This window comes from Choloepus didactylus, chromosome 19, assembly GCF_015220235.1.
Source record: "Choloepus didactylus isolate mChoDid1 chromosome 19, mChoDid1.pri, whole genome shotgun sequence".
Lineage (NCBI taxonomy): Eukaryota > Metazoa > Chordata > Mammalia > Pilosa > Megalonychidae > Choloepus > Choloepus didactylus.
In genome coordinates, this window is record NC_051325.1 from 35,420,226 (window position 1) to 35,431,736 (window position 11,511).

The following is an 11,511-nucleotide window of genomic DNA, read 5'->3' on the forward strand; positions in this document are numbered from 1 at the left end:
CAGTTCCTGAGTGTTTTCTTCTGCCTCTTGAGATCTGCTGTTGTATGTTTCCATTGTGTCTTTCATCTCTTGTGTTGTGCCTTTCATTTCCATAGATTCTACTAGTTGTTTTTTGAACTTTCAATTTCTGCCTTATGTGTGCCCAGTGTTTTCTTTACAGCCTCTATCTCTTTTGCAATATCTTCTCTAAACTTTTTTAATTGATTTAGCATTAGTTGTGTAAATTCCTGTATCTCAGTTGAAGTGTATGTTTGTTTCTTTGGGCCATAACTTTGTTTTTCTTAGTGTAGGTTGTAATTTTCTGTTGTCTAGGCATGGTTTCCTTGGTTATCCAAATCAGGTTTTCCCAGACCAGAACAGGCTCAGGTCCCAGAGGGAAGAAATATTCAGTATCTGGTTTCCCTGTGGGTGTGTCTTAGAAAATTGCTCCACCCTTTGATGCCTCGGGTCACTGTGCTTTTCTGCCCAGCAGGTGACGCCTGTTAGCCTATAATTCTTGACTGGTGTGAGGAGGTATGGCCGTGCTCCCCCAGGCTCTGGGGTCTGGTTCTGAATGGAAAGGGCCCCACCCCTTTTCCTCCTAGAGAAGACAGACCCCTCAGGTCTCCACAAGCTCTCTGCTTGTGCTGTCTCCACCCTTCCCAGAGTCACAGCCCTGGAAACTTAAAATCACTGGGGCTTTCTCCACTGAGCCAAAAAAGAAACAGATAGTCCCCTTCAGACCCAGTCCAAGGCGACCCTCCGGCTCTCCAAGGTCAATCGTCACCCAAAGCCTCTGTCTGTTTCTTGGGGATTCGTACCTGTAGTGAGCAGTTCACACTCACTACTTAAAACCCCAGTTGGAGCTCAGCTGAGCTGTATTCGCTTGCTGGGAGAGAGCTTCTCTCTGGCACCACGAGGCTTTGCAGCTTGGGATATGGGAGAGGGGGTCTCGCAACTTGGATCTGCAGGTTTTACTTACAGATTTTATGCTGTGATCTTGGGCATTCCTCCCAATTCAGGTTGGTGTATGCTGAGTGGACGGTCTCGTTTGTCCCCCTGCAGTTATTCTGGGTTACTTACTAGTTGTTTCTGGGCTTTTTTAGTTGTTCCAGGGGGACTACTTAGCTTCCACTCCTCTCTATACCACCATCTTGCCCAAGCCCCCCTAAATGTGTTTTTGACTTTTCATCATCAGACTTATCACCTCCTCAGACAACCACATCAAAAAATGGTATGGGGCCAGGCATTTCTTCCCAAGTCAAGTCTGTCTGTCTGTCTGTCTCTCTCTCTCTCTCTCTCTCTCAACAAGGAGGAAAATCTTTCCCAGAATCCCCCAGCAAGTTGTCTCCTTAAGTCTCATTGACTAAAACTGGTCACATGGTTTCCACAAGCTGCAAGGGCAGCTGGGAAATCAAGTATCTGACATTTCCCTCTATCATGACGGATGGGCTTTGCCAGCAAGGAAGATGAGGAAGTGGCATGGCTCTAGGGAAGCCTACCAACAGGGGTGGGTAAATTCTCATGGTTGTGTACTATTCTGTTGAATGAATATTATCCGTTTGGGCATTTCAAGGTGGAGCGATTGTGAATGGTGCTGCTCTAAGGAGATGCCTGTGCATGTCCATGGGTGCACATGTGCACATATTTCTGTTGGGTAGGTACCTAGGAGAGGATTTGCTGGGTCATAAAGATGCCTGTGTTCATTTTTAGTGGATGCTGCCAAATAATTTCCAAGCAATTTACATACCCACCAGCAGTGTGTGAGAGTGTAATTTTTCCAAATGCTCATCAGTGCTTAGTATTGTCTGTTTTAATTTTAGCCATCCTCAGGAGGTGTGTAGTGGTATCACATTGTGATTTTAATTTGTACTTCTCTGATGGTTAATAAAAGTTGTGTGCCTTTTCATACGTTTATGTTTGGTAACATTCTTGCCAGAAGTGCCTTTTGTCTTTTGTGAGACCCTGAACCTTTGGAAGCTCTTGATGCATACTGATTAGTTGCTTTCCAAAAGGGCTGTGCAAACTTGCTGCTCCTGAGCCACCACAAGTGCTCCCCAGAGTCTTTTGGGCTCCCATCTTCTGGATTCATGCAACCCTGAGCCAGGGTACACAGCATAGTAGGCAGAGCAGGGGCTGAGTTTAAACTCCCACTCACCACCCTGCCCCAACTGGAATCCCTTCGTACAGTGGACAGCCCGTACAGCCATACCTGACAGCTCTGCCTGCCCCTACATTGTACAAAGGGCCTCACATTTACCAGCAGGGCCATGCTTGGAGGAGAACAGAGGGAAATGAGAGTTTGCACTTGGTGGGTGCATTTATGCTGGAGAAAAGATGACTCAGGAGGATCTGCTCAGTGGCTGCAGGTAATAAAAGGCTGTTCTGGGGCCCAGGAATCAGATTTGTTCTACAAAGCCCTAGAGGGCAGAGCCAGGCTGGAAAATTTTATCTCAATACAGGTCAGTCTGTAAAAGCTCCATGAAGTCTGCATTACTGCTATAGCATAATGCCCAGCATACAGTAGGCACATAATATATAGCTTTTGGAAGATTGTTCAACAGAGTGATCCTGCAGTGAAACGGGCTGCTTCAGAGGAGGGTAGTGAGATCCCTGGTACAGTGGATAAGCAAGGCCAGGAAGGGAGTAATGCCTCCAGTGAGGCCCACTCTGCATGGTGGTAAAGATTCTGCTAGCCCCTAGACTCTGAGGCTATGAACTCTCCATGCTGGGGTTCAGGAAAGGCAGCCTGATTTCAATATTAGCCAAAGCAGAACCTAATTAGGAAGGCAAATTGATTTCCAAAAAAAGAATTGGATGATATGTTCCCAGGACTGTTAGAAATGGGTTTTTAATTGTCTGTTCTTTTGTATTATTCATGCAATTTTATTTCTTTGTGAGCTAAGTCAGTCCCCCACTCCCCTCCCTCTCTCCCTCCCACCATGGTTAGTGCCTTCTCTGTTCCAGGCCCTCCACCGGGCACATGGCAAGGACAGGGTCGAGGGTCCATATCCAAAAACTGCTCACAGTCCAACAGGGGAGACGTGCTCATTTGAGACCCGTCCTGGGTCAGCCTTGAGCAAGGGGCAGTGGGAACACAGATGAGGGACCCCTTGCAAACCCTTGGGCTCAACTCTGGTTGGTCTGGGAAGGATTCTTGGAGGAGGTGCTCTTGGAAGGGCAGGCCTTGTGGGGTGAGGATGAAGTCCCCTGGCCAAAGGCAGAGGGTGGGTGATCATGAACTGCCTGCTCATCCTGCACTTGCTAAAAGGATGCACAGGCAGGGGTGTTCACAGCAGCAGTGTTTGTAGGAGCAAAATACTGAAACAGCCGCAGTGCTAAATGCCAGTCACTGGGGAGCTGCTTGTGGAATACTATACAGCCACGAAAAACACATAGAAGTACTTGATGGGCCTGGAGGGAAAAATCTCTAGAATATGTTGAATGAAAAAGGCAAGAGGCCCAACAATGTTATGGAATCTAACCACTGTGTGCAAAAGGGGAGGTGGTGGTATTTGTGTTTGTTTCATATTTATAGATTACCAAGAGGAGCCACAGGAAGCCACTAATAGCAGTGGCCTCGGGAGGGGATCTGAGTGGCTGGGTACAAGGTGGCGATAGATTTTGCTGTCTCCCTCTTTGCATTTTGAGCCTCAGGAATGCATCACCTATTTTTTTTAAAACACAGTGTAAAAGGTTGCCTTTTACATCTACAGAGTTTCCAAGAAGAAGTAGGTTGGCTGTTGTAAAGGGGCAGATAATGATGGAGGTGGTTTGGCCTAAGAGGAATTGGGACCAGGAGGTGCATGGCCTTGGTAACAGATGAGGTTACTGTGTGTGGAAGTGTGTGTGTGTTTCCTGCAATAGAAACCGTGGTTCATATCCTGGCTCTGACACTCAGTAGCTGTGTGGTCTTGAGAAAAGTGCTGAACTTCTCTGAACCTTAGCTACAATAACAGCCTAGGGTGGGAGGGAGGCAATTGAACTCCTACATGACCAGCACTTCCTTCACTGTTAGGCTCACAGCAGGTACTCAATAAATGAATCCCACCCCAGAAATACTGTGAGGTAATCTGGTTCTATTTCTTACTTTTTTCCTCTAACACTGTATTTTTAAGATCTATCCTTGTTGCTGCAAATCATTCCAGTTACTTCTGAGAACTGAAGACTGTTCCATGCTGCAGCCACATATTTTACTGAGCCACAAGCCCAAGGACAGATTCTGGGTTCACTCCATCACCCCCTCCATAGACAACACTGCAGTGAAACCCTCACCACGTCCCCGCCTGGCCCTGTAGGAGAGTCCCCTGGGCACAGACGGGGAGCAGGATTGCGGGGGCAGAGGCTGTGCACAAACATACCTCCCTGGAGACTGCCAGCTGCCCCGCAGGAGGGCTGTGCCCACCCACACACCCACCCCAGGGTGCAGGGCCCACTTCCCCACCTCTGCACCAGCACTTTCTAGTTTTTGCCACTCCAGTGGATGTCACGGGTCATCTTGTATTGATTTGCATTTCTGGCATTAATCTTGAGGTTGTGCATCCTTCTGCACACTTGTTCATCCTCACAGCCTCCCCTCCGTGCAGGCTGGATTGCAGGCTGAGTTCCCCAGGTTGAGAAATTGGGGCAGGAGAAAAGAGGGGGCTAGTCTGCCTGACCAAAGTGCCACCCTCCTGACCAGGCTGTGTCCTGTGGCTTCACAGGTCTTGGGGAGATGTGGCATCCCTGCCCCCTCAGGGTGGGCTGGGCCATTCATCCAGAGATGGCCAGGGGCCCATGCGGGAGATGGAGATGGAGACAGGGAAATGCTGGGGAGGGGTCTCCAGCCACAGGGACCGACAAGGACACACTGCTGAGAGGCAGTCTTTCTGCACCCCCACCCCACCCCATCCAGGTAGCCCGATCTCAGGGGAAGGGCATCTTCCTCTTCCGGAGGCTGAAGGACATCATGGACTGGAGGAAGGTGAGCATGCCCCTCCCCCATTCCCTTCTCTGCCCTCCCTGGGAGGAGGACCCCCTTCCCTCCATTACAGCTCTGAGGGCTGAAGGAGAAGCTCTGCTCATGGGCCTACCCAAAGGAGAGGGGTCTCTGGAGCCAGACTTGTCTGGGTTCAAATCCTGACTTTGCTTCTTAATGGCTGTGTGATCTTGGCCCAAATACTACACCTCTCTGTGCCTCAGTAAATGGGGGTAGTAATAGTACCTGCTGAGGATACAATGAGTCAATATGTGTAAAACCCTGAGAACAGTGCCTGGCACTTAATAAGTACTCAAGACATGTTCTTTATCTGGGCCTCCTGCACACTTGGCTGGCTAGAGTTTAGCTGACTCCTTTCCCTAATCCTGGACTGAGCCTCAGAGGTAGCATCCTCCTTCCTTCCACCCTATCTTTGTCCTAGCACATGGTGCAATAGAAACCCTGGTTCAAATCCTAGCTCCGACACTTAGTAGCTTTGTGATCTTGAGAAAAGTGCTGAACTTCTCTGAACCTTAGCTACAATAACAGCCTAGGGTGGGAGGGAGGCGATTGAACTCCTACATGACCAGCACTTCCTTCCCTGTTAGGCTCACAGCAGGTACTTGATAAATGAATCCCACCCCATCTCACCCCACCCATGTGTCACCTTTCCTCCCATAAAACCGTCAGGGCACTGCTGGGAAGAAGCTCACCAGCTTGGAGGCCCAGCCTGCCCGGAGTGCCGTCAATCCCTCTGGCAGCCACGTAAGTGTGGGGTGGGATGGGGTCGCAGGAAGGAAAGGCCTGTCAGCCTCTGTCTTGAAGCAGCTGGGCCTGGGGGAGTGATGGGGGTTGCAGAAAACTCTGCCCTTGGAGCCAGAAGCCCTGGCTCCTTTCCCTAATCCCTAATCACAACAGCCACTGGCCTGTTGTGAGGCCTTGATTTCCTCCCGTGTGAAGGGGATGATGGGTGGGACTGTGCCCATGTGCGAGAGAGCATTGCTCTCTTCCTGAGCTGGACTGGCCTGGAAAAACTAGAAGGTAGAGGAGGGGGCCAGTGGGGTGCCTAGGCACTGCTGTCAACAGAGCTTTTTGCAGTGATGGAAATGGTGTGTATCTGTGTTCTCCAGTACGGGAACCACTAGCCACATGCTGCTTTTGAGAACTTGAAATTGGCCTAGTGCATCTGAGGACTGGATTTTCTATTTCATTTGGTTTTAATGGACTTAAATGGAAATGTAAATAGCCACGGGTGGTTCTTGCTACCGTATTGAGCAGCTTGGGTCTAGAGAGGTTAAATGCCCAGGTGCTGGGGCCAGACCTAACAAGTCCATGTCTAGCTGTACCACTCAGTGGCTGTGTGACCTGGGGCAAAAGTCACCCCGCTTCCCTGTGCTTCAGTTTCTCTTCTGTAAAATGAGGATAACATCAGTTCTTACCTGATAGGGTTGATTTAAGGATCAAATGAGATATTCCAAGTAGGAATGCCTAGTGCACAGGAGATGCTCAGTAAATGCTAATTATTACTGTTAAAACCAGGACACAAAGAACTCTGATGACCAGAAAGACGAGATTCCCGTGGAGAACTACGTAGCTCAACGTTACATCGAAAATCCCTACCTGATAGGAGGTGAGTTGGTTCTCTCCATGCCCTACCCTGCCCCTTTCACTGAACTGTCAGTCAGTCAGTCAGTCAGTTAGTCAACAAGCCTTGACCAGCACCCTTCATGGGCCCAGCCTGACAACAGGCACGAAGGGGACAAAGAATGGAGATTTATCCTGCACTCTCCTACCTCCCACACTTTGTCCATCCAATGCCCTCTGGCTGGCATACCCTTCCCACAACTTTCCTGGTTCACTGAAGTTTCCCTCATTCTTCAAGAATAGACTCATTTGTGCATTTATTCAGTAAATATTTACCAAGAGCCTACTTGATGCCAGTCACTGTCCTGGGGGCTGGCTGCCCACCTGCTCCCATGGAGCTTACATTCTACATAGGCAGACAGCAATACACCAGGAAAAAAAAACAAACAGCAATTCCACACAGTGTGAGTCTTATGAAGTCAATCGAGCAGGGCGATGGGACAGAGAGTGACTTTGTAGCTCCGGAGGGCCTGACGGAGGAGGTGGCATGTGGGCTGCGACCCGAATGACAGTTAGGAGCCACCTGTGGGTAGATTTGGAGGGAGGCGTTAACAGGCAGCGGGAACTGCGAGGGCAGAGGCCCTGAGGTGGAGCAGATGTGAGACCTTTGCAGAGTTCCCACTTCTGCTTTTCCCATACCGGGTCAGTGTGTGTACCAAGGGGCATGATTCTGGAAGGTCTTACCTTAAAGGGTCAGATGCTGGGAAGGTGCATCGTTACAGTGGTGCTATAGCTGCTTGCTTCCTCCCACCTCCTGCAGCAATGACCTGCTGCAGGGGGTGGGGGTGGGGGTGGGGTCAGTCCTGGGCCTCTTTTCCCTCAGCTCTCCCCAGTAACCCCATCTGATACCAGTGGCTCCAACCTTTCTGTCTCCCACCGAGATCTTGCCCTCAGACCCCAGACCCTGATGTCTTGCAGTCTGTGACATCCCCTCTTAGCAACTCATGTAGAGCATACCCCAAATTCAGCCCCTCCCATCTCCCCCACCTGACTCCTCCCCCAGCTTCCACATCTGGAGCAACAGCCCCTCCACTCCCTGGTTGCTGCGCCAGAAGCCAGGAATCATTGTGTCCATCGCTCTCCCCTCTCCCACATCCGGTTCTTTGTCAAGCTCCCACACAGCCATGGAATCTGTCCCTCCACCCTGGTCCCGGCCACAGTCCTCTCCCTCTGGGCCAGCCATGCCTGCCTCTTCATGGTCTGCCTCTCCACCCCCAACACAGCAGCCGGAGGGATCACGCAGTGGCTTCCAAAGGGCTGGAGGAAGCTGGGCTCTGCCCCCCTCACTGACTTCTTCTCCTCCCACTCTGCCCTCTGACAAGCCCAGGCCCGTGCACTTCCTCTGCCCCGAAGGCCCTGCCCCCACTCTGGGCTGGCAGGCTCCTTCTCATCCTCGAGGTCTTAGGTCAAGCGTCGCTGTCCACAAATCCTTCCTTGACCCCTTTGCACAAGCCTTTCCCAAACGTTCCCCAACCACTCTGCCCCGGTATTCTCTTCCTGTACATTGTGTGTGATTTGATTGTGAGCTCCCCAAAAGCAAGGATTCGTGTCTCTTTGTCCACTGCTGTATCCCCCAAACCTAGCCCAGTGCCTGGCACTCACTATTGGTCACACGGCTGGATTCTTTCTTTGCCTGGCAGGCCGCAAGTTTGACCTGCGTGTCTACGTGCTGGTGATGTCGGTAAGAAACTCAGGCCCTACCCTCCTACAGCAGGTGCGGAGGGGTCGCTAGGGTGGGAGGACAGGGACAAGAGGCTGTTCTGGGGCACCTTGGCAGCCACCGTGTGTGAGCTTGACTGGCTGTGTCTGCCCGAGAGCACCCTGGGGGGAAGCTGGGGTGGGCAGATACATCCAGGTTTCACCATCTTGGACGCCCCAGCATCTAGATTTGCTCTCCACCTGTCCTTTATCCATTCAGCCATCCATGGTGAGTGCAGCTCATATTTATTCAGTACCTACTAATTCCCAGGCCTTGGTACTTAGCTGATTTGATCTCATTCAATTCTCCTAATGACCCAGTGAGGTAAATTCTGTTATCCTCATTTCACATATGAGGAAACAGGTACAAAGGGGTTGGGTGACTTGCCTAGGGTCCCACAGCTGGTAAGTGGCAGAGCTGGGATTAGAACTCAGGAAGCCTGTCCCCAGAGCCTCCTCTGTTAAAACTCTCCACCCGTCATTCATTCATTCATTCATTCATTCATTAAACGTTTAAACCTTCATGGGTGCACTACTCTGTTCTAGACACAAGGATAGAGAGGAGTCCAAGACAGGCCCAACCGCTGCCCTCCTAGAGCTGACCATCTGGTGGAGAATAGGGTCACGCCCTGAGCTGGGGGCTGTCACGTGTGGTGGGCGGGCCACAGGAAGGTCCATTCATTTTGTTCCCTTTAGCCCTGCCCCTCCTCCCGGGAAGGGAGGGGGTGGAATCAAAGGAGGCTGATGTCTGGGCAGATCCTTGCAGGACGGTGGGAAAGAAGGAAGGGCATTCCAGGAGGAAATGCTGCCAACAGCCAGGGACAAGAAAGGGCTTGCATGTATGCCCCTCCTTTTCCTCTCTCCGTTCCCACCTCCTCGCAGTACATCCCGCTGCGGGCCTGGCTGTACCGGGACGGCTTCGCCAGATTCTCCAACACCCGCTTCACGCTGAACAGCATTGATGACCAGTGTATCCTGGGAAACCCCTGACCACCCCCACTCACTCACCCTGCTCCTTCCTGTGCCCCGGCCAGTCGCCCAGGTGCAAGTGAACGCATTCATTCGACAGATGTTTGCTGAGTGCCTGCTGAGCGCCTGGTCCCTTCCCTCAGGAAGCTTACAGTCTGGTGGGGCTGAAGGATCCCCCCAGCGATCCGTGGGGAGCAGCCCAGCTCCTCTCAGAACAACTTAGCCCCAACTACTTTTCCAGGTCATTCTATCAGTGTGCCTGACATTCACGTTTCTTGATACAGGATCTGACAGTTTTAGCCCCTTTTGCATCCTTGTATAAGTCTGTTTCTTTAGTGCCTATTCACTGGCTCACTCATTCTTTCATTCGTCTGTGTGTTAATTCCCTCAACTCTTGCAGCCAAATGTGCTCAGAATCTATTGTGTGCCAAGCCTTCTGCTCTGTGGACACAGTTGGATCAGACACAGGCCAGTGTCTTAAAGCCTCGAGAGGGGAATAAACAGACTATATCGACCCAACTGTGATGGGTGCCAGAGTTGAAGAGAGGGGAGGGGAGCATTCTCCGTGAATACGGGACCCAAAGGAGAAGGGGACCAGAGAGTGGTATCTAGGGGGTGCCATGCCTAAAAGACGTCTTAAAGAGTGAGGGAGAGTTAGGCAAAGGGAGGTGGGGTGGCGAAGGAGAGGGGAGAGTGTTCCAGGCAGAGGGGAAGGTGTGAGCAGAGGCTGGAAGCTGGACTAGGCTGTCAGGGATCCAGATTGTGGAGGGCAAGAGGACTGGGCTCCAGAGCTCACCCCTGACCTCTGGATCGTGGGCAGCCCTGGGAGAGTTAAAGCATCGGAAGGATATGATCCACTTGGAAGTGCAGAAAGATCCTTCTGGGGCATGATTGGAGGAAGAGTGGTGGGGGGGCCAGTTAGGAGGTGTTATTTGTTAAGGTATGGCCAGCTGCTGAAAGATAAATGCAAAATCTCAGGGGCTTAACACATTGTTTATTTCTTTCTTGTGTGAAGTCTAATCACTGGCGTTAGGGTGGTGTGGGGTGTCCTGCTCCATGCTAACATTCAGGGGCCCAGGCTGGAGGAGGCTTGTTCTGCTGTCCAAGGTTGTCCCACCAACTGATGATGGGGAAAGAAAGTAAAGGATCATCTGGGAGGTTTTTATGAGCCAGGCCTGAAAGTCATGCACAACCCTCCTCCCACGTTCCAGTGACCAGAACTCATTCGGTCCCGGGGACACAGCTAATTGCAAAGGAAGCTGGGAAAAGTATGCTTGCCCACGAAGAAAGGGAAACAGATTTTGGTGATCAGCTAGCAATCTGTGCATAGAGGCCAATTATCATGAGAGTTGAGCGGAGATTATGGGACAGTTTACAGAAGAGGAAATACAAATAGCTCTTAAACTGATGATGATGTTCAACTTCACTCACAGTAAGAGAAATACAAATTAGCATTATAATACAATGTGCCTTAGGGCTAGAAGAAAGTGGGAGACTGCTAACAGATACAGGGTTTCTTTTGGGGGTGTTGAAAATATTCTAAAGTTAGATTGTGGTCATGGTTGCACAACTCTGTGAATATGCCAAAACCAATGAACTTTGAATGGGTTAATCTTACAGTATGTGAATTATATCTCAATAAAGCTGTTTTTTTGTTTTTTGTTTTTTTTAAGCTACACTGCAAGCCATTTTTCACCCATCAGATTGGCAGAAACCAAAAATTTGATAAGAGAGGCTTGAGGAAAGCGTATGTTGCTGGTGGGAGTGTAAATCAGTACCACCCTGTAGAAGGTAATCTGGGAAATAAATATCAAAAGATAAATGCACAAACCTTCTATAGGTACACTCACCCATATAGGAGAAGACAGGCTTAAAGATTATTCACTGCACAGCTCTTTGTGAGCGCAAAAAAAGAGAGGGTGGGGTGGAAAACAACTAAATAAATCAATGGAATGTGATGTAGCAGTTAAAAGGAATGGGGAAGTACTTTATGTGCTGATAAGAAATTATCTCCAAGACATATTGTTATTGGGGGGAAAAAAAGCAAAGTACAAAACAATGTGAAAATTATGGTCCCATCCATGTTAAAATTCTGTCTATTTATGCCTCTGCTTATCTATTCACAGACATCTCTAGAAGGACATACAAGTAATGAAAAAGATGTTACTTTTGGGAGGAGAGCTGGGGAGCTGGGACAGGGATGGGAAGGAGATATTTCCCTACATACTCTTTTGTATCTTTTGACTTCTGAACCATGTCAATAG

General features: G+C 50.0%; 1 protein-coding gene across 3 annotated transcripts in view; it reads left to right on the forward strand.

Annotated features, from left to right (window-relative positions):
• The window catches only part of TTLL9 (tubulin tyrosine ligase like 9), an 83,020-nt gene that overhangs the window by 57,916 nt on the left and 13,593 nt on the right, over positions 1-11,511 (forward strand). For all 3 annotated transcript variants that reach the window (XM_037811289.1, XM_037811290.1, XM_037811291.1), the window contains 5 exons: positions 4,874-4,942; positions 5,627-5,701; positions 6,476-6,566; positions 8,221-8,261; positions 9,161-9,248. In XM_037811289.1, the coding sequence (XP_037667217.1) occupies positions 4,874-4,942; positions 5,627-5,701; positions 6,476-6,566; positions 8,221-8,261; positions 9,161-9,248 (364 nt within the window). The remainder of the gene's footprint in view (positions 1-4,873; positions 4,943-5,626; positions 5,702-6,475; positions 6,567-8,220; positions 8,262-9,160; positions 9,249-11,511) is intronic.